Source organism: Symphalangus syndactylus, chromosome 3 (genome assembly GCF_028878055.3).
Source record: "Symphalangus syndactylus isolate Jambi chromosome 3, NHGRI_mSymSyn1-v2.1_pri, whole genome shotgun sequence".
Taxonomy (NCBI): domain Eukaryota; kingdom Metazoa; phylum Chordata; class Mammalia; order Primates; family Hylobatidae; genus Symphalangus; species Symphalangus syndactylus.
In genome coordinates this window covers 66,557,780-66,585,063 of record NC_072425.2, presented here as the reverse complement: position 1 = coordinate 66,585,063, position 27,284 = coordinate 66,557,780, and the positions used below count along the sequence as shown (strand labels likewise).

At 37.9% G+C, this 27,284-nt stretch overlaps 1 protein-coding gene across 2 annotated transcripts in view; it reads right to left on the bottom strand.

Annotated features, from left to right (window-relative positions):
* The window catches only part of GNAQ (G protein subunit alpha q), a 319,183-nt gene that overhangs the window by 84,533 nt on the left and 207,366 nt on the right, over nucleotides 1-27,284 (bottom strand). For both annotated transcript variants that reach the window (XM_055272199.2, XM_063636973.1), the window contains exon 3: nucleotides 8,374-8,528. In XM_055272199.2, the coding sequence (XP_055128174.1) occupies nucleotides 8,374-8,528 (155 nt within the window). The remainder of the gene's footprint in view (nucleotides 1-8,373; nucleotides 8,529-27,284) is intronic.

Here is a 27,284-nt window from a genome sequence, read left to right as displayed (position 1 = left end):
TTTTAAACTGAAAAAAGACTTTAACCCGATAATGAACTCAAGAATACCAGAGTCAGCAAGGCTTCTTGGGAGGTGGGGAGTCAAAAAAGGTGCTGAATGACCTTACGGGTTACATAAAGACAGCAAGATTCTTTGGCTCCCCTGTGACTGGAAGTGGGATGGGGTTGTCTTCTAATCATGTGCATGTTCTATTAGACCCCTTACAAAAGACTGTCACTCCTATCTCTGCTTCAATTGACTGCTAAATCCTATGAAACCCTCTCATCAGCTGCAACATACCACCATACCATACTAGACACTACAAGTCAAGCGCACATGACACATAATACTTGCACTCAGAAGCCAAATCAACTCAATGAACATTTCTGGTCATTCATGCCATTTTTATGCTAGACATTCTTTGTGTGGCATTTAGTGGTACGTCCAGGAAATATGATCTAGAACTTTCTGTTGCTCACGTCCTACCACACGTTTCATTGTGCAAAGCAGTATTTCTAGAGGACTGCTGAAGAAATGCAGGCCATTGCTTCACTCAGTACGCTAAAAGATATCTCTGGGTTAATTCAGAGCATCAGAGTCTTAAACTAGGTTTTATCTAAATGGCATAAGCAGAATGCTACTGTGTTTTAATAGTCATTCTTCACCTCTAAGAGGGGTTTGAATTTGTGTGTATGTAAGAATGAAAATCACATAGTAAATATAAATATTTTAGGACTTTTGGACTATATGATCTCTGTTACAACTATCTGACTCTCCCGTTGGGTCCAAAGCAGCTATACACAATACATAAACAAATGAGCATGGCTATGTTCCAACCAAACTTTATTTATAAAAATAGGCAGCAGGCCAAATTTGGCCTGCAGGTTTGCTAATCCCTGTTCTATGGTAATAGGCTTTAGCTAGGCACATCATCATCCTGAGTAAAGGCTGTGGAAAGGCCTACAAAGAAGAGGCCAAACTACTCAAAGTCCAAATAAACGTCCTGATAAAATGTGAGCAAACAGCAAACTGACTTGCCCACATCCACTCTGCCCTTTAGGCAGAGTGAACAAATGATAAACTGGGGCTAATCCCAGCCCTTTTTCCTGTTCCTTCTCTGTAATGAAGGTTAGAGTAGAGTTAAGCATATCTAAGCCTTATCTTTTTATCTTCAAGAGCATTCTGAAAGGGGAATAATAAAGACCACATCTTAGAATCATCAGCGTTCACTGAGGAAGACAAATGCAGGGCTTTTTGTTTGTTGTTTTACCAAAGATTGGAAAATGTGGCCCACTAGATAACAAAACACAAAGAGAATTAAATATGTCACTCAAGTGAAAAGAATGACACTTTGTATTATTATTGACATTCTGAAAAAGAGCAAACATACGCAAGATCAATGTCCTCTTCTGAGCTGGCTAAAGATAGCATTTTTAGTAATTTAATCATGTAGAGAATAATTTCTCTGTTCATTACATTTCCAAGTAAATTTTAAGGTGCCAGGTTTTCATTTGATTGCATAGGATAATGACTTATCAGATAAAGGGAGTCAACTGCAACAGAATCAAAGGACTTCAGAATTTAGGAGGAGAATTTAAGGATTACATATCACATGTAATCTATGTCTGAGGAAAGTGACACTTAGTCAATGCCCCCGAGGTAGTGAGTAGCAGAGGGAATTCCAGCTGGACCTTGACCTAGTATTTTCACCATACAATGGTCTTCAAAAGCCTGGAGTAGGCTTAAACTATCAGAGGAAAGTGAGGATGGATACAATGGCCAAACCAATATACCCTGGAGTACAAGTGTTTGACTCATCAGTCAGCAACTTCTTAGCAAGGTACTTCCTCTTCAAGAAGGGCTGGCCCTAAGTTAGGTGGATGTGTTACCCTATCTCTGGAATGCCTTTTGTTAAATTCAACATGGCACATAATATGCTGGTACAAGTTCATAATCAGACTCAAAAAATGTAAGCATGTGTTTAGAAGGTCAAACTCCAATGTTGACTTATGCCAAAAAGCCAATCTACTCATGTTCTTTATGGGCTCCGGATCATGTGGAAATTTCAAGAAGGTGTCTGATCTACCCAACTCCCTGGAGGGGAATTCGGTGAAGTAAGATTAGAAATTATTTGGTCTCTTAAGGCAAACACAGCTACAGCAGACTAGCCAAAGCCTGCATATGAGGCCTTTTCTCACTGTATGCCAATGTGATTGAGACTTGTGCCTTCTGGCTAATGTCAGGGAGCTTTTGGTACTGTAGGCAGTGAACTCATTTGACCTGATGTCTCAGTATATTAAAGCAGGTGGTGAAATGTAGGGGAAAAAAAGTGAACCTACAACCATCTGTTTTTTGTGCTCTTTAATCATTTTCAGAGCCTTCAGGCTTTTTATCAATAACAAAAAATTTAATAAAGTAATCTACAAAACTCCCTAGGATCTTAGAATGCTTTTTATTCTTTCATTAAATAGAATTGGAAGAATTCACCAAATTAAGGCCAATTGCAAATGTATCCACAACTGCTTATCCATTATCTGGAATTTCCCATCTCCGTGGTTCTATCATTGCTGCCTGTCCCTTGAGTCATCTGATTACTTACTATGACAGGCAAGTTGGCTAATCAAAGTAGAAGGGAAGCTCAAATCATTTCATTGTGTCCTTCTTACTGGTTCCAGTAAAAAGTGATTGGCTGGATTTTGGGGGAGAGGGGTTGAGAGATAAAGACTGTAGGTTAAAACAAAGAAATAACATTTCTGAATTATCTGTAACTTAGAACATCTTCCATGTTAGTATGGATAATTGCTGCTTAGCTAAACATGGCTAAGTTTTCATAATGATAACCAAAAACCTATTGGGTTTGTTTTCCAGTCAATTTTATATAATTTTCCTTCTTGACTTTATAAATATGAAACTACCTGTAGACAATGTTGATAAAGATTAATTTGTTCTTCATGGTAAGTGATTTATAAAACACCTAATCATAGGTATTTATCTACTGATTCATCTATCTACCTATCTATCCATCTGTCTTATCTAAAAACTGTCAATCATCTATCTATCTATCTATCTGTCTGTCTGTCTGTCTATCTATCTATCTATCTGTCATCCATCCATCCATCCTGTGTGAGGGTGTATTTCAGTGGTTAAAAGCTTGGGCTCTGGAATAAGCAAATTTGAATTCAACTCCTACTCCATTCACTTACTAAGTATGCGGCCTTGAATAAATTATTCAGTCTGAATCCTAGTTTCCTCTTCTGTTAGATGGGGATGCTAATAACTATCTACCATTGTAGGTGACTTTGAGGATTAAATGAAATAACACATGTAAATGACTAAGCACAGAATCTAACACATATTAAATATTCAGTAAATAGCAGCTATTATTGTCTTTGATAAGGCTTTTCAGATCCCAGACCTTCAACAACAGCAGGAAAAAAGACTTGAATGCCTTCAGCTCTGAAGCTTCATAATATTTAACAGCCAAAGAGAGACTGGTGCCTATACCATGGTCACTAAAATAGTAGAAATTACCCATCTATTACTTCATGAAACAATCACTTGTGAAAGTCAAACATGCACACTGCTGTCAGGAACTTAGGATAGAGGGGAGAGGCACTTTAGTAAATGTGATGACGGAAATAAAAGAGATGTACACAGTGTTAAGATAGGAGACATAGTGACTTACTGTTACTAGTGTTGGGCAAGGCTTTCAGAAAGGGTGACTCTTGAGTCGGGTCTTAAAGGATGAATAGGAGTTCATCAGAGAGAAAAGAAGACAGGCATGCTTGGCCTCTGCTCCTAGTATTTTTTTAAGTCGCTTGCACTGAATCTCACAACCACTAGAGTTGTGGAGAGAACTGCTACTACACTACAACCTTTAAGGAGGTGTGTGTGGCAGGGAGATTCTCCTAATACCAGAAACGTAGATGTTAAGTATTCCCTAAATCTACTCTGAAGACCTACCACTAGAGACAGGCAGCACCAAAAGAAGTTGGTCCTAAGCTCAGAAATATTTCTGTAAGATGGTGATAATGAATAAGAAATTAGGTCCAGAATAACAGTGAAGTATGTTTCAATTATAAAGATAGGAACAACAACATAGAAACCCTATATGAAGAAAAGGAGGCAAGATAATATACTGAAGATGCACTAGGGGAATATACACAAAAAAGTCAGAAAGGAAAAGGGCTAACAATTATCTCAAACACAGAGAAAGGAATTATTCTGAGTTATTTGTGAACATGATTTTTAGTACTGGGAAATCAGTGATGTTTAACATATGGGGACCTACATCTTTGCCAGTGCTGTCATATTTGCCAGTTTCTGGAGCATCTGCTGTGATTACACTGGAGAAACATGTGGAACACAGCAGCAAATGAGTGACTCTATGATGCCCAGGTCCTATTTCTGTTGAGAGGTTTACCTGGCTAAGGAAAATGTAAAGTGCTCACTACTAAGACGGTGAAGAATAAAGTAAGTAACACTCAGGCCTCCTGGCACAGTGGGATTAAGGCAAGCCAGGCAGGCTGCCTGGGCACTGATGTATAGGTGGTGCCAAAACATCCTTGGAGGAGACCTGAAATGTGGGTCCAGTTAACTCTGGTTTATACACACAACCCCTTACATAACTGGCAGGAATAAATTGATTCTACTCCCTTTGAAGTAAAGACAGTATTCTACAAAAAATGAAGGAACACGCCTCCCTCCCTCAGTTTCACTTAGCTAAGGTGACCAAAGGTGACAGGTCCCTACCTGTCCTGGAGAGTCTCAGTTTCTGCCTGCTGTTTCACTATAATTATTAATACAGCCTCCTCTTTCTCAATGTGTCCCGGTTCAGATGATTAATCAAATAGCTGAAGAGATAAAATCTTCTATGCAGAAGAATGCCAATGTAGACCAACTGATAGACCAACTGATAAAAGAGGAAAATAATTATTTTACAAATCCCAATGGAATTATTAAATCTGGCAAGAATTATCAGTTGGAAATAAAACTATCAGAGGAAGAGCTGATGAAGAACTAGAGATTGCTCAGTGACAAACTAACACAACAAGAGACAAGTAAAATACAACTTTATAATGGAGGATGCCACTACCCTAACGCTGTGGTAAATCTTACCTTCATCCACCATGAGTAAACGAGTGTACGACATCACTTATAATACATTCTAGTCACAACGTTTAACTTGAATCTAATAAAGACTTTAAATGTAACTTCTAGTTTATAGTAAATCAATGAGATACAGGAGCAAGCTAAATCATACTATGAGAAGCAATCAGGCAAATCTAGGCCAATCTCTTGAATATGCCAGTGAAATGCAAAATGGGTCTCTACTAGATTAAAAGAAGCTTAAGGGACATAACAACCAGATGCAATGTGAAGTCCTGAAATCAACCATCTCTAGAGGACATTTTGGAAGAATTTGGGAAATCTGAATATGAACTGGGTATAGAGTGATAAAAAGAACTTAATTAATTTTAGGTATAATAATGTATTATTATTTAGGTAGGAAAATGTCCTACTTTTTTAAAAAAGAGATACATACGGATATGTCTAAGAATGTAAGTACATGTTGTTAGAATTCACTTTATTACTTCGGCATAAACTGTGGTTAAAAAAGATTTAGGTGACATACATCTACATATATATATATAATTTATTTTTATTTTTATTTATTTATTTATTTTTTTTTTAATTTTTTTTTTGAGACGGAGTCTTGCTCTGTCGCCCAGGCTGGAGTGCAGGGGCGTGATTGATCTCGATCTTGGCTCACCGCCACCTCCACCTCCTGGGTTCAACCAATTCTCCTGTTTCAGCCTCCCGAGTAGCTGGGACTATAGGCGCACCCCACCACGCCTGGCTACTTTTTTTGTATTTTTAGTAGAGACAGGGTTTCACCTGTCTATTGGTCAGGCTGGTCTCGAACTCCTGACCTCAGGTGCTCCACCCACCTCGGCCTCCCAAAGCGCTGGGATTACAGGCGTAAGCCACTGTGCCTGGCCCACATATATATAATTTAGAAAATCAATTTATTCTCATTCCCACTAGGGGAATGTAGAACTATTTAAAGAATAATCATTTGAAGGAGTTTAGATCAGCCTGTGCTAGAGGGCCCCACATTTTGGTCTTGCTTTATCATAAGGAGTGTGCCCATTTCTATGGTACACTAAGCCTGCACTGACAGAAATCTAAGATAGCAGCTTTTCCCAGGATCACAGCACTGACAGGTCTAGAGAAACTGTCTAGGAGAGCTCTTGCCCTAAGCAAGTTAGATATGGCAGCATCCAATCCTCATACTAACTAATGGGTCCATGTCTAGAAATCCACAAATCTAAACTGAGGGTATGTCATCAGAGATATGATAAAGTCTTGTCTCAAGAACATATCCATAGTCCAATACAGGTGTCCTAGGTGCAAAGAGGACTCTCAGAGGGTCTATCCCAGGAGGAGGAGGCAAACCCTAAGGCGGAGACGTAACCCTAGTAAGCACATAATTACTAGATAATGAGGGCCTCTGACTGCCCAGTAGCAGGACTCTCCGTAGGGAGAAAAGTTTCAGATGACAGGTAAAGAGTAGACCAGGTAGGGAGGGGAGGAGATAAGACTGAAACTAAAAGTTAGAAGATAGAGGTTAGAAGAAAAATGATGCAAGGTGAAGAATTTATCAGTAAATGTAACTTTATAATGGAGGATGAGTTAGTTTTAAGGCTACGGTAAGACATCACAGTAGCAAAGTGAGAAGCAGAGAGGAGCTAAGAGAGAGCCAGAGAGATTCAAAGCTGAGGGTGGTGGGTAAATAAGCAGACAGGAGAGACACAATGAATGGGAACAGGGAATGATGGATGAGAGAGCAGCAACATCGGGAGATAGATGGAATCTGAAATGGCAAAAGAAACAAAAGGACACAGGGGGCAGGAGTAAAAAAGATAGCTGGTCAAAGGTTGAGGGGGCAGAATTTAGAACAGGCAAGAGCTGAATGCATCTTTTTCATCTCTGTACTCACAGAAACTTATATAGTGGGAGCCCAGGAGGAAGGAACAAAGGGATGAAGGACAGAGGGAGGGAGAATGGCAGAATGGAAGGCAGGCAGGCACGACAGCAGAAGAGAAAGACCAGAAATGAGAACTATATGAAAGTGTGGAAGAAGAATGATGAAAAGAAGAATGAAAAAAGCACAGATTTCAGAGGCACGCAAGGGGGTTAATGCTAGTTAAAATATTAAATACTACAAATATGGTGCTCATGAGCATTGTGTCACATTTCAGAATGGCATAATTCAAATTTACCATAAGAATACAAGAAATAGTTTCATCAGGCAACATTTCTGTGGCTGATGTGAATCATATCTTATACAAATGCCTAGAATTAGAGTAAAAGCATGACAATTTTACTGAAAAAAGAGAGTCATATAGCTCTTAGGTCTTCCATGCACTTCTGAGTGATGTCAAGCAGCCTATCAGGGCCTCTTATTTTCCCCAAGGGCCCGCTCTCATCCAGTGGATCACTTTGTCATATGAACTGGCATAAGGTTACTGATTATTTTCTACCCATTCTTCTGTCTGCCCAGAACCAAAACAAGAGGCAGATGCTGTATTAATATAACTAATGTAGACAGAAACCTGGCTAAATACTACCAAAAGAAAACTCACTATTCAGGTGCCTGGTTATCTACATTGCTGACTACATTGATCACATTAATCCAATGATTGCCAAATCTTTACTTCCTTTCTGTTAGGTGAGATTTAATTCTAGAGAAGTAACAGATTTCTAGGATGCAAATCTTTCCCAGGACAGGAGTCTGACTGACAGCTCACAAAATAATTCTGGAATGTATGCAAAATTAGACTCACATGCAATTTTCATGCAAAGGAAAACCTATTCATCAACATAATAGTGGCTCTCAGAAAGCAGTCAAGTTCTGGGTCTGAAAACTGGAAACCAGGAAGTCTGATGTTTTAAGAAGGCATAATCAAATATACTTTTTGTTTGCAGTTTCTAATGTGTGTAGGTGTTTTCTAGCACATGAATAAGATTGGATTTTGTATCAAAAATTATTATTACAAGATTTCAAATCACAATGGCATATGTGAGAATTGCTAGTTTGCAATTTGGGGGAGGAGATAGGTTGGTGAAATCAGATTCCTCGAGTCTTCAGTTTGTTTTTCAAACAGAAAACAGTAAAAGAAATATTCTCCTTGACTCATGATACCAGTCCTTTATAATCTAATTTAGATTTATGAGGTTGGCGTAAGTTCAATATCTATATTTCCTAGCTTTTAAAGTTTTAATCGTATATGACATATACAGGACAGAATAAAGAAGTTATGATAATCACAAAACCTCCACATGGAAGTAAAGAGAAAAATCCATAGGGCCACCTGTAAAGATACTCACTATTTGGTAGAGTCAGATAATTGATATTCTCGTCGTCTATCATAGCATTCCTGGATTCCAGGATCATTCCATAAACTCTTTATTGCATCTACATATGGATTCTCAAAAGCAGACACTTTCTCCACATCAACTTCTCGAACTAATTGTGCATGAACCTGTTTAAATAAAAAAAAGGCAGTTTTAATACCCTATTACTTTCCAAATTTTCTTTGCTTTGCATATTACATTACATACAATTCAGGTAACACCTTCCTTCATTTACTGGTCTTTAAACTGGTTTACAATGAAGTCATGTTTCATATTTTTTGTTTTTCTTAGAGAGAACTCAGTCCCAAATCTTTCCTTCTAGAGTAAACCTTGACGCTACTTAGAATTGGAAACTAGAGGAAAGTGGCATATTCAGCTCTCCCATCAGAACAATGAGAATGTTATGCTTACACATACCACTATTTTCACATATTATCATAATCCTAAAATAATATTATTAAAAGAAAAGGAGGCAGGAGTAATTATCCCCTCTATGTTTATAGTTTATTATAATCAAACATATAACATAGCCAGCTTATGGATGTTGTATGTCTAAGCAGAAACTCAATCAGAATCCTCAACTAATCAGGATTAGCTTCTCTAGTTCACTTTTAGGACAGGGTGTAAAACCATTAGAAGAACAACTAATACTAATAATTTAATCTGGACAACAATGACAATTACCCCTCCACTCTTATGCACCCAAACGTTCAAAATATTTGTTTTTTATCTGCCTTATCTATATTACCAGACTGAGTACCCCCTATTCAATTTTTTAACAATGTAAAATAACTTGGTTATATTCATTTAGCAGGAAAGAGATAGAGAGATTAAAATGTTTTAAAAATAAGATTGCAATGAAAATATTTTATGGTCAACCCTCAAATTAACCAGAATACATGACTGCCTAATAATCCAAATCAAACTAAGGTTTATGGAATGCAATATATATATACAAAGTATATATACATAAATATGCAACTAAACACAAACAACTAATTGTGTTGGACACTGGAGGCAGATGGCTGATAATTACTGAAACAATCCTGATTTTGTATAGAAATACAAACTTCTAAACAAGGTTAGTGAATGGCTATCATGATGACATCATAGCCAAACTATTCATTTCACAGAGTATTAAGCAGATAGAATTTTAATAAATGTAATCCATGTTAGGCCCTGTCTGGTTCCCAATCTTTACCTTCCTTCCTTTCTCTTGTGTGGGAAGGGCCCCATGCCAATAGTCTAATCTTGACTTAAGGTTTTAGGAAGCTCAACACACTAAGACTGAAGAAATCACCCTTCTTATTTGTTCTGTTCTGACTGTGACAATCGGATCTAGTAACTGAGAAGCCCTAGCTCTTGCTGGTATTCTGATTTTGGAAAATGAATCCCTGTAGCTGCTTTCTGTACTGAGTCCCTGTGTAGGCAATCTTCCGTGTTATCCCACCCATGATCTTACCAGCCTGGAGTCCTGTTCCTGAATCCCATGCCAGGTGGGGCCCACCTCAATCATCGTTCCCCTCTGAGACTCGCCCTTTGAAAACAGAGCATCACTGGCTCCTCAATGAATCCCCACTGCTGTGCTCTGCCTCTTAGGCAGTGTAATATTTGTTGTCTTTCTCTCTAATCATGGTTTAAGTTCCAAGTTCCAAGTTCCAAGATAGGCTCAACACCGCATAATCAGGGCCTAGCAAGGTGCCTGGCAAGCGGTAGATGTTCAATAAATACTTGTTGGTTGGTTGGAAGGAATGAAGGAAAGAAGGAAGGAAGGGAAGGAGGGAGGGAGGGACGGAGGGAGGGAGGGAGGGAGGAACTGAACTACACTAAAAATTAGGAATTCTAACTTCTAATTCTGACTTTACCCATAACACTGGTCATAACCTTTAGGAGAAACTACTTTTCCTCTGTATAACTTAGTTTTCTGTGTTCATAAGAAAAGGCAATTAAGCCAAATCACCAAAGAGCTCATCTGGCCATAAGCTGTATGATTGTAAATATATAATGAATACATCTACAATGCACAGAGCACCAAAATGTTAAGACACTGTCCCTCTGGGAGCACCCAGTACCATTGAGCAAAACAAGAACTTACTATATCACGCAATAACTGAGAATACAGGACAGAATGCAGTTACATATGCACATGAGCGATGCTGCATGGGGATGGCGTTAAGTGTAACTGTGTACAGACCGAGGGGGTCAAACGAGGTGTCAGAGAGAAGGTAGGATTTAGCTGGCAGGTGAAGATGAAGATGAATGACCCCTCCAAGGAAAAGCAGCATGGACAAAATAAACATGGCACTTTTTTAAAACTGTGACCGCTGTTCACAGTTAAAAGAGGCTACTTTCTTTTGACTGCAAAAACAAAAAACAAAAAACAAAAAAACAAAACTGTCTTGTGAGAAAAGTTTCAGGTTGACTCTGAATTCAAATTAACCTCTACAGTGTAAGTTATATTTGTCTCTGCTATAAACCCATTACTCAGAAGTCAATCTCCATCAAAACTAAGAGAGAATATTGCCCTCAAAAACAGAGCAATCACTATGTTGCCTTCATGGAGGTTGGAATTTCTAAGTCACTTCTACTGCCTCCTAAGCTTTGTTGTTTCATTTCATCCTTGCTGTTTTGGAAAATGACATTCAAATATAATCAACCATAATTTGCATTTATGTAAGAGCTTTCATCTCAGATTCTCTAAGTTATTTAAAAGCATGACAGCATTTTACAAAATATATACAGATATTTAAAACTGTGCATATAAACGTTCCCAATGGAAATGCAATACTCTCATTTTTTTGTAAAAAAAAAAAAAGTTCTGTATGTGGAAACAATATTTTTTAGTATGTTAAGAGTAGGAAGATAAATTAGACACTTTTTTCTATTTGTCCAAATGTCGAATGTGAAACAGCAGTAAAAATTATAAGTAGTTAGGCTAAATTAAACAATTATTAATGAAAAAGACAATGATGAAAAGGAAAAAACTCACCTCAAATATTACAAATAACAAGTCAATTACAATAGACTATCCTGTTTATTTTGAACATTGTGCACAGGAAAGCAAGGGAGGGCCAGCCATGCTGGCTCATGCCTGTAATCCTAGCACTTTGGGAGGCTGAGGCAGAAGGATCACTTGAGGCCAGGAGTTCAAGACCAGCCTGGGCAACATGGCAAGACCCATCTCTATAAAAAATAGAAAAATTAGCCAAGCGTGGTGGTATGTGCCTGTAGTCCCAGCTACTTGGGAGGCTAAGGCAGCAGGATCACTTGAGCCCAGGAGTTAAAGGTTACAGTGAGCTATGATCGCGCCACGGTATTCCAGCCTAGGTAACAGAGAGAAATACCATCTCTACAAAAAACAAAACAAAACAAAAAAAACCCCCAAAATACCTAGTATGATTTAATGAATTACATCAACAAAATGTAAAATATAATTCTATTTCATTTTAAGTTACAGTTAAAATATACTGGGTGGAAATAATGATGAATGCTAGCTTTCAGAATTCTCAGCAAGCTGGTGGCAAGGCTTAGAGGGAACATTGTGAGAACTAAGTAGCTACTCTCAGGAACTCTGGCAGAATTCTAGGGAAAGACCAAATGGAAACCGCAAGATGTGCCAATGTGGTAATGTCTTGTTTTCAGAATTCAGTAGTCATAAAATTCAGGTAAATCTTAGATGTGTTGATGTTTCCATGTTTGCTTCTGCAAAGGGAAGGAGGAACTGAGGTCCTACCAAAGTGGGTCTTACCCGGCCCACAGCAGGCCAAGCCTTTAGGTGAAATGAAAAAGACCTCATAGTCACTTTAGAAGGATTTTCAAAGTCTCATTAACAGCTGAAGGCGGCTTTAGACTGGAATGTCACACCTACCCAGAAGTAGAAAGCCAAATGGTAACTTCCACATTTGTGGAAGCTCTTAGACACAAATTTCCAGCTTATTAGGCCTGCTCTGTCTGAAGGGATGCCCAACACACACAGAGGACCTCAAAATCAGAAAAAGTGCAGGCCAATATCAGAGTTCATCTCAATTCTGAACTGCAGCACACATCTTCCTACTTTTTTTCTAAGTGCTTATTTCCTTTTGGCACTTGACTCTAAAGAAAAAAATTACAAACTCCTAAATGGATTGTGGAAAAAAAAAACAACCCTCAGCCTTTTTGGTTTTGTTTTCTTCTGCTCAAAGGAAGTACAGAGTGAAATGATGGATGCTGAGACAAGACTGCTGGTGTTGTAATTCCACTTCCACCCAGTACTAGCTGACTGTGATCTTGTACAAGCTATTTAACATCCTCAACCTCTGCTTCCTAATTACTTCCCTCTCAAAATCCATTAAATGGAGGTAATAATAGCACTTATTTTAAAGGGATAGATTACAGAACGCATATAAAATACTTGAAGGAAGAGCCAGACACCTAAGGCTACTAGTTATTTAAAATGCAAAAAAAAAAAAAAAAAAAAAAAAAGAGAGGAAAAATAGTACAAAAAATATAAACCATGGTACAAATACCTACTAGATTCTTGTGACACTGGGAAAGTCACTTAAGCCTAAATTTGCTCAAATGTGAAATTACAGTCTGGAGGCCCTGACTGGATAATAGATCTCTGAGTTCTCAAATTTGCAAATACTGCTTAGCATAAAATCTCCTGCAGAAAACTTGGACATGAACTGTATTTATCAGACTGTTTCATGTTTTCTGACTTCATTAGAACCTGAACAGCTGACCTTCTTTCAGGCGCATTATACGCAGAGTGACAGTTGTTGTTGTATCTTTTTCTGAGCATTACCGCATAAATGACAAAGAACAGCAAAGTCATACTGAACTGCTGCTGGCTGGGTTCTCATTGTGAGTGATTCACTCCCATAAAACAGCCTCTCCACACTTATGATTCAACACGTGGCTCAGCAAAATTAGAAATTACTACATGACACAGCCTTTTGAAGCCCCTCATGAAAACGAAAGATCTTCTGTGTGGAGTCTTTAAGTGGTAAGGACCTACTGATTCTTCTTTGCTAAGCTTCCATGTCCTTCTTAAACTTGGCGTTAGATGGAGACTACTGAATCTCAAATTAGTAATTCTGGGAACCACAGTAGCAAAGAGGAAGAACTTGAACAACAGCCTGAGACCAAATCAGGTATCAATAATAACTCTGTCATGTACCAGCCCTGTGTCTTTAGACAAGTCACTCAACCTTCCTGAACCTCAGTTTCCTCATCTATAAGATGGAACAATTTGTTGTAGGGCTGTTAGGAAAAGTAAAAGAGATGTTTCTAAAATGCCTAGTACAAATATTATAATTACTATGAAATCTTGTGGTATCTCAAAAGTACCATTAATAATTATTTCAACAAATATTTATCGCTCATGTGTTAGGCAATACACAAGACACCAATAGAGAATGTATGTTAAATACAATGTTCTAGATTATAATGTTAGAGAAGAAACTTTATTAAACTGCCACATATCCTTTCATTAAGACTTCACAAATTGATTTATTAACTCATTATTAAGTTTGTTCTTCTATCATTAGATTTTTATTTTTAATCTCCATTATGGTCACCAAGGTAATCAATGACTATAAGTTATACTGTCTTTCCCAAAAAATATTTGCTGGAACTACAATTCTCCTTTTGGTTTTGCTGGCCTATAGGCTTTATTTGCTCATTCTAACATAGAATGGGGATTCCTTCTTGGGTAGAGGAAATACTCCTCCTTTATTGTTTAAAATATATTTTTTTTCCTTTTCAGAGAACTCAATCTTTCTTGGCCCTACCACTACGATTTTTCATGTAAATATTCTTCTATTTGGTTCTTTGCTTAACATTTTCCTTTTTCATGTTTGTCTGTAATGTCATAATTATCAGTATCAATGACATTGTAGGTCAGATGCTTGATGCAGCACGACAAAACCTACATCAAACACTTTCAGAGTATGCTGATTGATATAATTACATGATTCCATTACAAAGAATATTGCCTTCAGGTCTATAAAATCTTGGGGTACAATTTAAAATTTTGCACTCTCTGAAGTTCAACTATTATCTTCATAATTACGATGTTGTACTATCCTAGTATGGGTGTGTGTGTGTGTGTGTGTGTGTGTGTGTATGTATGCATTATTAATACCACCAAAAAAACTAGTTTTATCTTCAGAGAGTTTATACAAAGTCACAGTTGATTTAAAAAAATTGAAAAGAGAGATTAAAGGTCTGCATATTCATTAAAATTCAAAACAATTAGGGTATGGTCTGTATGACTACTTTCAAAGAATATCTGAGGAACATTAATTATGTTAATGGAAAATTAAGTTAATTGGAATGTTAATAGATATTTATTTGACAAATGGATTCTGAAGTCAAAGTAAGAGAATGGGGAGAATAATGGTTATAAACAGTCAAACAGAGGTCTGTGCTGCAGAACACAGAAGTTATAAAAAGGCAATGGCCCTTACCTAGAAAGGTGCTATAAATCCATGAGCCTAGCATTGGGGATATTATTGAATTTTCCAAACTTGTTTGACCATGGAAGCTTTTTTTGCCTCCAGATCTGTTGACGAGACTGCTGGTGCATTAAATCATGTTTTGAAAACACTGACTAGAGACTGAGACCCCGAACAACCAACTGTAGGTTGATTTTACACAAACAAAACAACTCATTGACTGATTTCTCCCCACTCTGGCATAACAGGTAAATGCCTGCTTTATAGATTCATATCATCTTCATTTCTGAGATCACATAATGTTATGTAGTTCATTTCCTGATATTATATCTCAGAAAAAGCCTAATTATTTTAGTCCTTTGTAATGTCTGTGCTCCTACAATCTTATTAACCAGAGGAGTATGTTGCTGCTGGTTTGGGATTTTATTTTATTTGACAACAGGAAAAACAGATAAAGAAGATTTCCCTGTTCAGTTGGTAAAATTCGGACAGGTGAAAAAATAAAAAGAACAAGCTCTTTGATTAAAAAAGAAAAGAAAAAGGCCCAAATGCTCCCAAGAATTTCAGAGTCTTACATAGGGAATATCATCTTTCTGGAACATCCCATATGAAATCTGACCACTGAAGCTTCAGACATTCAAGAAATTGTGTTAGGAAAAACTGAAAGTGAAAGGCTCACTTTCCCAGAATCTTGGGGAAGGAATGGAGCTTTTAGAATACCTTGCTTAAATGCCCCTTTAACAGAGCAAGAAACTGTTCCATTAATAAAAATAAAGAAACAAAAACAATACCTCTTTATCCTATGAAAAAGAGTAATGAAGCATTTAGAAGTTTCAGTCTGTCACCCAGGCTGGCAGGCTGGAGTGCAGTGGCACATCTAGGCTCACTGCAAGCTCCGCCTCCTGGGTTCATGCCATTCTCCTGCCTCAGCCTCCTGAGTAGCTGGGACTATAGGCGCCTGCCACAACACCCGGCTAATTTTTTGTATTTTTAGTAGAGATGGGGTTTCACCATGTTAGCCAGGATGGTCTCGATCTCCTGACCTCATGATCTGCCCGCCTTGGCCTCCCAAAGTGCTGGGATTACAGGCGTGAGCCACCACGCCTGGCCTAGAATTTAAGTAAGAAGAAGGCAAGGAAAGTAACTCACATCCTACAAGGCATGGTTTTTTTTGTAGTAAGTTATATAATTTGTCACTTTAAATAAAGACCCAAATTTTGAAAATATTATAGATAAGAAGTGTAAAAAGTTACCTGGACCAGTGCTGAGAAACTGTTAACTTTCCACTGAGAGTTTAATAATATAGTTATAGTCTACTAACACTTTTGAGTATAAAAACGGCTACCAAAACAGTTAATGTTTGTATTAACCTGTTCTCACACTGCTATAAAGAACTACCTGAGACTGGATAATTTACGAAGAAAAGAGGTTAACTGACTCACGGTTCTGCAGGCTGTATAGGAAGCATGAATGGGAGGCCTCAGGAAACTTACAATCATGGTGGAAGGTGAAGGGGAAGCAAGCACGTCTTACCGTGGTAGAGCAGGAGAGACAGAGAAGTGGGAGGTGCCACACACTTTTAAACGATCAGATCTCATGAGAACTCACTAACTATCATGAGAACAGCAAAGGGGAAATCTGTCCCCACGATTCAATCACCTCCCATGAGGCCCTTCCCCCAACAAGTGGGGATTACAATTTAAGATGAGGTTTGGGTAGGGACACAGAGCCAAACCATATCAATGTTGTATGTCTTTGAAGTATTTATTGACCAGCAGATCTATTTTATTACATTGATATTATTCAAGGAAGTGTGTGCATTAAAAATTTTTCAAATATAAAATTCTTCCTAAAATATAAACTTCTGATAAATCAATGTAGATTTTAAAGTAAAAAATGAGCAGAAATACTTTTCTTGGTACCTTCATGTACTTTAGTCATGTTCTTAGCCATATCTCTTTCTAACATCATGTCCCTATCATCCTTCAGAGAATTATATTTTTTCAATATTGACATATATTTAACTATTTAATAGAATTGTAATATTCTTAAAAATTGCCTTAACTATTTTAGGTCAACAAATTTGAAACTGTTAATATTTTCAATCATGCTCTTCTTGGTAGACCTTAATAGTTTTAATTCAGAAACGGTCTCTCTTGTTGGCTAAGATACTTGGTAAGCTTAGAACAAGGTCTGCTGAATGGTAAGTAATCTCACTCTATTATGTTTTTCAAATGGAAAGACATAAATATCTCAGTTCAAATATTTTCATAGAACTACCTTTTGGTATTAGTTCAGAATACTATTATTTCACAAATACATTTAGGAGATGAAACTCATAAATAGATTATTGCAGCTTGTTTGGATACAACTGTGATTTATGTGTAAGCCATAACTATTCTAAGAATATTTCTGGTCCATTAGTTTATTAATTTAATACATACAGTATTTTACCATGACACTATGCTCCATGAAAAACTATACTCATATCATTACCACAAAATACATTACTTTGAACACTGACTTTTAAAATTTTTTTAAAGAAGCAAAAGCATTTACTGTAGCAATCAAAACCATGTTGGATATTTCACTTTATCAGCATGAACTTCTAAAAGCTTCATCTTGATTCCATGAATTAATGAAGAAAAAAACAAACCATCAATTACCTGCAAAGTTTTTCTTCTGCTAAGAGAATTAACAGATTAATTGCTACTGCTTCATTTTTTTTTTTGTACCTGCATAAGAAAACCTGGAATAAAAATGAGCTAAATTAACTCGGAAAGAAACTCATTTGATCTAAATGAAAAGTCATGCTTCACAGAGTGATATAAAAATGCATTCTCTGCCGCTGCACATGCTAAAATGTCATCTTTGGGCACAGTCTTCTGAAAATAATAGTGAACTCTTGAAGCAGAAGATTTCTGTCTTTTGTATTTTATGTGGTTGATTATATTCATGGCTACAATGGTGAATGTTAAGTATTGATAAATAATTTTATATGAATTACACATTATTGACTTTCTTTAGAAACAAAAATACAGTACTTAATTTTTTGTTAAACACGCATTTTCAAGTTTCTAAAAAAAACTTATGGCCAAAGAGATCTGCTACAAAATAAAAGCATTATCAAACAATAAAACAGATTTATATCAAACAATAAATGATAAAGCAAAATCTTTCATACCTCCACAGTAAGACTGCTTCAGCCATCATTTTCCACACACATTTCACATACACCTAGCAACTGCCCACTGACCCTACTCACAGAAGTGTGGTGTCTTCGTGGACCTGGCAGCCCACACACCAGACCAATAGCATGACTGGCTGATTCAGGCAGACAGTAAAGGCAGCAGCACCACACGCTTCTCCACCATCTTTCAGACTGGAAGAGTTTGGCTGTCCCTAGTCACTTTTGTCCCAGCTTACTCCATATTAGCAGGAATGCCCACATGCTGTCTTTGAAAGAGAGATGCAGTTAACAATGCATCTGGGAAGGGATATCAGACTCAACCAAGTGTAAAGTGAGAAATCTGTTTAACTGCAAAGGCAGAATCTAGAAATACAAAGTGAATGTCTGTTAAATACATCCTGGATTATTTTAACGCAGCTATTAATAAGAATGCTTCATTAAAAAATAAAAAAAACTGGAATAAATGCTGAACAGGCGGGAGGCTGGGACAACAGGTGCAAACACAAGTATCTCAGGCAAACTAGGACTTATGATCAACCTATGCATGGGGAAGACTTGGGTTAGATATAAGAGGCCTAAATGTGAGACAACGGTCTGCACATCTACCTGACACAGCAAAATTCTGTAAAGGGGTCAATATCTAAAATTGAGAGCTTTAGCATTAAAAACAACAAAAACAAAAAACACACTCAAAAAACAGATGTCCTAATTCTCTTGACAAATTAGAAGTCCCAGCAACACTGCACCCATATTCCAAGAGGACAACATGCTGTAGCTAAGAAGGCTGCCAATAGCTTCCCACTATTGTCGAGAATGAGAGAGTACATACATTTTCATGAAGGTGAAAAATATTCTATGTTCTATAATGCAAAAACAAATAATGCTATGGCAAAGAACAGAACCTGGCCAGCTTCTCATTACCTGCCTGACCCTGAAATAATTTGAGTTTGCACCCTACCCCCAGGCCCAACTCCCCATAACGCTGGTGTCGTTGTTGTGTGCTTTGTGTGATAAGGAAGCTTGTGAACTCTCCACAGAACTGAGAATTATGTTGAATCTGACTCCTACCAGTGGGCATTTTCTCAGCTTCCTGGCTGGAATCCATTAAAAAATGTGCACCTGGGATCTTCTAATGTTCTTTCCCCATTATCCCTTTAATTTATGCCCTAGATGCTTGTGTTACGAGTTCCAACACACACAAGTCTAAACAAGGGAACAAAGGCACGCCTTAAGTGCCAAATGGTACCACATGGTTTGGGTTGTCAGGGGTGGTCATATGCACAGTGGATAAGGGCCTACGGCTTTGCAGTCAAACACATTGAATCAAACCATGTTCCCATCTACTTGCTTTGGGATCTCTCCAAGCCTCAATTTCCTTATCCCTCCAATGAGGTAATGATAACTATGTCACAGCACCATTATAAAGTTTAAATGTAATAATATATACAAAACAGTATAGTAATAGGCACACATTAATGGGTCAGTAAACAGAAACAATCCTTGGTTTGTACTTCAGATATGACTCAGGAGGAATGATAGTGAAATGTCCTCACACAACCCTTTTTTTGTATTCAGTAAAACAACTCTTTTGGGTGTAAGATCTTTGGGGATCTGTTACAAAAACAATCATTTCTACGGTTCTTACCAACATGCTGTAGCACTATCAGTTTTATATCTTAAGAAAATGCCATTTTAAATTCTCAAGATATGGGTTACATATAATAATTATAGTGACTATTTTATAGTCATAACTGTTTTGCAACTGGAAGCATGTTGACTTAAAGTGGCATAGAAAAGTTTTCTCTCTCCAGAAAAGGCCGAATTTCATTATATGGCATTCATCTCAATGTTGAGTTTTTAAAACAGGCAAACACCACAACCTGAATAAAACCTTGTCCAAGATATGAAAATACATGTGCATGAAGACTTTACCAGATAGTATATCCACGCATGCTCTTCCGCTCGAATTCTGATGAGCTTCCCATGAAAAGCTAAAGCGACTGGTGATGCAGCAGTGGTCATGAAATCAAACCAAATCCATGTTTAAATAACTCAAAAAAAAAAACTGAGCAACTTGCATTGCTTTTTCAAGAAGATGCATATTGCCTCTTTTATGTGTTCTTAGCTATATATCTATTTTTGAAATGCTTTCATGTAATTTCTAAATTTAGCCCCTACTTCCTTTTTACTGTGTCATCTGAGCTACAGCGTCTGATAACATTCTGATCTTCACTCGGAGGAACCTATACAGAAACTGCCTTTCAGAGGAAAGATAACCTCTCACTAACCTCTTCTGTGTTTGCAAACAAGCAGTGTACTGGATAGTATATAATGACCGCTTCATTCTTCTCTCTCATTTCTAGGGGCACCACTTACATACATTTTAAATATTTAAAAATTCCCTTTACTTGTTGGTAGAAATATCAATCTTTCTAAAGCATCAACATTTTTTATTAAACCAATCTCTTGTTAAAAAATATATGAGTTAGAGGAAGAAATTCATCTCTTTTAACCTAAGGCAGGAGAAAGAAAACAAACCCCGTCTCTACTAAAAATACAAAAAATTAGCCGGGCATGGTGGCAGGCACCTGTAGTCCCAGCTACTTGGGAGGCTGAGGCAGGAGAATAGCGTGAACCCGGGAGGCAGAGCTTGCAGTGAGCTGAGATCATGCCACTGCACTCCAGCCTGGGCGACAGAGTGAGACTCTGCCTCAAAAAAAAAAAAGAAGGGGCAGTGAAAACAGAGCTGGTATGGTGGTATGAGGTGATAAACCACTGCAGATACAGACAGAAATTTCTGAATCCTTTACCTGGGTTAATTATCATTTCATGAAAATGTTCTTCTGTTTTATTTTCTATTCATCAATAGCAGATTTAAGATAGATGAATTATATAGCAATTAAATTTCTTTTGTAAAAATGGACAATTTCAAGCAATATATTCAAAATTTTAATCAGAAACAATCTGAGTGTGTTGCCAGTAAACACTGCACAGGAGGTGTTAACCTACAGATCTGGTAAAAATGGATGTGCGTGTAGTAGGGCCTCAGATTTTCCAGAATCTTACCCATCCTCCCGTAATTAAGCCTTTCCTAATTACTTTTTTCTTTTGGGCCATTCACAGTCTTCACAGCACAATTGTTGGGCACCACGCTGTATCGTGCCTGTCACTGCTATTTAACTGATCATGTTTTGTACATAAAGAATTTCCAACAATGCAGTAAATTACTTTAGGTCAGAGACTGTCTAATATTTCTTGCAGTCTAGCACAATTTTCATGTTAGATCAATAAATATTTCTATAATGGGGCTGAGCTGTCTTGCCTTCTTATATATTTGTCCAGAAATGTGACCTAACAAGACTGAGGAAAAGATGATACAATGACCAGTACAGGACAGAGAAAATAGTTGGAAAGCCTGGGGGAGCCTCTGTTATGGTCTAGGACCAGTCTCTTAACCTTTATATGTTAAGGGCTGACTTCTATAACCGGAATATTGGATTAGATAACGGCTGAGACGCCTTGCCCTTGTGATTACACATTCAAACATGGCTAAAGTGAAATTAAAATATTTAACCAGTGGTATGGCATGGGCCCCGGCCAAACAGAACAGAGCAAGGCCCTGGACTTTCCTCGTCATGCCTCACATCAGCCTTTCATGTGCTGGATCACAAAAAGGCCAGGATGTCCTGGGGTGGGACAAGAGCTGCTGGGGCCATTCATGGAACTCAGGGAAGCAGCTATAATATTATACTTTTTCAGACATTTTAACACAGGTATGGTGTTATCAATAGTAGGGGCTGAATACTAACCCAACATATAAGTAACACCTTAGAGTCCTAAGTGTTACTTTATTTGAAAGTTTTTATTCTTACATGAAAGGTATGAATGCTTACAGATCTGAAAATAAAAACAAATTCCCAGCAATGCTATCAATAATCTTTTTTATTGTTCTTCTTCACATCCTTATAATTCAACATTTTTTGAGGCAGCCAAGTAATAATTCCTGGTTTCTCCATAGTAGTGTTAAGCTCATCTTGCAATGAGGAGCCCAAAACCATACTATGTTCCCTGCTTTCTTCAATAAATAAATAAAGTGGAAAAGCCAAGGACACATCTGACTACTATCCTGCTTTTACAGATGAGAAAAGTGTTATTTAGTGTTCACAATAAAATTCCCTGTGACATGAAGCAGCAATGACTGCAGCTTGAGGCTCCTCTCGACACAGCTGCAGCTTCGTGGCCCACCCACAGCCTTGAGAGCCCAAGAGAATGAATCAGAGAACAGAGGGGAGGGCTGACATAGCTCTTGGATTCAAAGTGGTCCACCCACAAGCAGTTTCTGCATCGCCTTAGAGCTTATAAGAAATGCAGACCTCTAGGCCTCTCCACAGATCCACTGTATAGGGATCTCCAGGTTAACAATATCCCCAGGTGATCTGTGTGCACATTAAAGTTTGGAAAGTGCTGATGAGTGCTTCTCAAACTGGGTTGAACATTAGCATCACCTGGGAAGCTTAAAAAAACAGACTCTGATGTCTAGGTCCCACCATTGAACATTATGATTTAATTGGTCTGAGACATGACCAATTTTTTTTTTCTTTTTTTGAGACAGGGTCTTACTCTTTTGCCCAGGCTTAAGTGAGTACAGGGCACGATCATAGCTCACTACAGCCTTCATCTCCAGGGTTCAGGTGATCTTGCCATCTTAGCCTTTCAAGTAGCTGGGACTACAAGCATGCGCCACCATGGCTGACTAATTTCCGAATTTTTGTTGTTGAGACAAGATCTCCCTAGATTCCCAGGCTGGTCTTGAATTCCCAAGCTCAAGTCATCCTTCTGTCTTGGTCTCTCAAAGTGCTGGAATTACAGGTGTGAGCCAGTGTGGTTGGCCTGGCCAAGGTTTTTTAATGACCCCCAAGTGGTCTACACTGGTAGAGACCTTGGTATCTGAAGTATGGGGCACACATCATCCATGGGGCACAGAGAGAAAATATCAAAACCTATGTGTATAATCTGAGGACGACAAAGATAGTAAGTTTTGTCATATTTAATGCACGGAGTAACAATGGCGCCAGGACTTGTCTGATGTCCCTGTGTGGTGTCCAGGAGTTCTAAGGAGTCATTACTAAGTATCTTTGTTAAAACATAATGGTTTCTTATGTTTTGAAAGAACTGAATAACTTAAAGATAACTTAAAAACACGTTTTTCTTTTACAAAATGGTAGTTTTCCAAATATGCTGACCTTTTTTGTTGTTGTCATGACAAGGGGCTGAAGTGGCAGCCTATCTGGCAGATACTTTTGTATGAACATATTTCATCTATCCCTTCAAGGCCAAAGAGCATTTCAACAATGAGTGTGAAAGCAATTGCTAGAAAATTTGTGCTGCAAAAAAAGCATTTTGAAAATGGATATTTGGGTATGTTTCCATTGTGGTATGATTTTGCTGTCAAAACCACTGTTAAGGTGTTATAACACACACACACACACACACACACACAATCTATGTGTGAACTTGTAAAACTTGAGAAAAAGTCCTTTAAAGAAAGAGTTTCAGTGGAGTTTTCAACCCATTTGTTAAACATGAATAATGCAACATCTTTCAGTTCGTTTGAAAGAACTGCTGACATCAGTGAAGATGGACACTTACTAGCAAAATTTCAATTAAAACCCTTTGCATAATTGGTGAATAAGATTGAAAAAGAATCATGATGTAGTAAGCACAGCTAGTAACGTTCCTTCCATTTATAACTACATATCTTGTGTGGTTTTCTTTTATTTATGAAACATTAAAAGTAAGTAGTGACTTAAACTGAACTTACTACCAGACCACTGGATTAATGTGTCACAAATGATTAATCATTTTTTTAAAAAAGAATTAAGATGTTTTATATCACAAAGGATTAAAAATTTTCATTATATAGAATTTTAAGAAAAGCCAAAATAACTTATAATGATGGAGTGCATGATTTTAAAAATGAGGACCATATGCAGTTTAAAAGACAGTCTACACTGGGTATTCAGTAGTATCCCACAACAAAATCAGGAGGATCAATTTCCACCCATGCAATTTAAAATCATCACTCATATCATTGATAATGTGTTCTAGTATCTATGATGGCCACCCACCAGAAGTGGAAAAATTATTAATTGGTATGACTATTTATAAAAAGCCTCTGTTAAATATAGTACAGTGGAAAACTACTAGACAGCACTCTGAGGACCAGATGACATACGCTTTCAATGTGACAGAATTATCTGTTTCATACTCTGTGTATTAATATTTGGTTTTGTTGCTAGAATCACTAAACATCTTGACCTTAATATTACTGTGCCTGTAAAAATGCCCATGTGATATAATGGACACTGGTATATAGAGAATACATCTTATCTGATCACAGAAATACTGTTCATGATTTTGTGAAATTTTACCCTTAAATGAAAATCTTTAAGGAAAATGGATGAGCTGCAGGTAATAAGTATTCATGAACACTTTTATGTATCTATATACCTGCCCTTCAGTTTTCTAAGACTATCAGAGTCTCATGTGACCTAAACTAGTTGTATGTAATTGTCCTCGCCAGCTCCTTCTCATAATGCATTAACCAGCAGAAGAATCCTCCAATGGCTCAGTGTCATGTGCTCCTCTCACCTGAGGTGCCTCTGCTCTGAGTAACTCTCAGGATATAGCACATGTAGGTCAAAGACATCCTTTGGAGAGATTAGAGCACTTTTTTTTTTTTTTTTGGCTTTTCCAACACTTTTTTTAATGTTCTCCATACTGTACCCATCACATACAACTCTTCTACACATTGTACTGGAAATGACTTACTCCCTGCTTGCTAATTGATAATGGAGAGGAGCTGGAAAATGCAAAAAGTAAATCCAGGCTAAGTTTCATCTACAAGGACACTTTATTTTTCTTTAAATCCAGATGTCCAGTAACAAAGTTCTTGCTTCAATTATTCACAAAGTGGTCTGGTTTGAATGTTATGATACAAAGTAGATATCTGGCTCTGCAAAGCTACATGTACTATGCTGAGCTGCTACACTACAGGGTGGGAACAAACTGATGTGGTGCACTTGGAAGAGGATGGAGGCAGGAAATGCTTGGAGTCAAAGTGTATGGCAGCATAATATTTTATCTGGGTGAGAAACCACAGCATCCATAAAGTTAACATTAAATTGTGTATTTAGAAAAGCACCAAAGAAATCCCTAAAAACATGACCTTGGTAGTACTCAAATCTACAACAAGTAAGTATCATCTGTCCCCCTTCTCATCAAGGTTAACTGAATGCATATTTCCCAGTGTATATACCAGGGATCTATGCGAATCCTTCTGGGAGCAATTCACATGTCCATCTGAACACTTAAATCTACGATGCCTCAGAGAAGGAAGCTGCGTTAGTGTGGTTACGTTGTATGGTTGTCAGATTATTCACTGCACAAGGCCCTAATCCAAGAGGAGAGGGAGGAGCTACACCTCCAGCTGTAGGCCACTGGCCAGACACACACAAGCTGCGTCCACTCACAGGTTGGCCTTTTCAATTTCACAGGAAGACACTGCTCAGACTAAGTGCAGGCCTGAAGGAAAGGCACTTTATTTTTTATTTTTATTTTATTTTTTATTGAGATGGATTCTCACTCTATCTCCCAGGCTGGACAGCAAAGGCACAATCTCGGCTCACTGCAACCTCTGCCTCCCAGGTTCAAGCGATTCTCCTGCCTCAGGCTCCCAAGTAGTTGGAACTACAGGCATGCCCCACCACACCCGGCTAATTTTTGTATTTTTTGTAGAGACGGGGTTTCACCATGTTGGCCAGGCTGGTCTCGAATTCCTGACCTCAAGTGATCCACCTGCCTCAGCCTCCCAAAGTGCTGGGATTACAGGCATGAGCCACCACACCTGGCCTATTTTATTTTTTAAAATATCATCTACTAGCTAGACTTTCCCCAAGGAGTAGTGGCACCTCTCTCCCTTGGGCAGTCCAATTCCCTAAAGGGACTCCCTTAGCTAGTTCTGAATGCCTGTGCTTCAGGTACCAGTGTGGCTCCAAAGTACAAAGTAAGCAACTGGTAAGTTGGCACTCAGTCACTTTAGGTTAATGACAAGTCCCCAGGGTAAGTGGGAAAAACTTGTTGCTTTCTAGGGTTGTCCAGTTCGTATCTTTGCCTTTGGCTATGTGTAGACACTAAACCATCCTTTTTTTAAAATTTTTTTTAATTTTTCTAATTTTTTTAAATTTTTTTATTATTATTATACTTTAGGTTTTAGGGTACATGTGCAAAATATGCAGGTTTGTTACATATGTATCCATGTGCCATGTTGATTTCCTGCACCCATTAACTCGTCATTTAATATTAGGTATATCTCCTAATGCTGTCCCTCCCCCCTCCCCCAACCCCACAACAGTCCCCGGGGTGGATGTTCCCCTTCCTGTGTCCATGAGTTCTCATTGTTCAATTCCCACCTATGAGTGAGAACATGTGGTGTTTGGTTTTTTGTCCTTGTGATAGTTTACTGAGAATGATGTTTTCCAGTTTCACCCATGTCCCTACAAAGGACATGAACTCATCATTTTTTATGGCTGTATAGTATTCCATGGTGTATATGTGCCACATTTTCTTAATCCAGTCTATCGTTGTTGGACATTTGGGTTGGTTCCAACTCTTTGCTATTGTGAATAGTGCCACAATAAACATATGTGTGCATGTGTCTTTATAGCAGCATGATTTATAGTCCTTTGGGTATATACCCAGTAATGGGATGGCTGGGTCAAATGGTATTTCTAGTTCTAGATCCCTGAGGAATCGCCACACTGACTTCCACAATGGTTGAACCAGTTTACAGTCCCACCAACAGTGTAAAAGTGTTCCTATTTCTCCACATCCTCTCCAGCACCTGTTGTTTCCTGATTTTTTAATGATGGCCATTCTAACTGGTGTGAGATGGTATCTCACTGTGGTTTTGATTTGCATTTCTCTGATGGCCAGTGATGATGAGCATTTCTTCATGTGTTTTTTGGCTGCATAAATGTCTTCTTTAGAGAAGTGTCTGTTCATGTCCTTTGCCCACTTTTTGATGGGGTTGTTTCTTTCTTGTAAATTTGTTTGAGTTCATTGTAGATTCTGGATATCAGCCCTTTGCCAGATGAGTAGGTTGCAAAAATTTTCTCCCATTCTGTAGGTTGCCTGTTCACTCTGATGGTAGTTTCTTTTGCTGTGCAGAAGCTCTTTAGTTTAATTAGATCCCATTT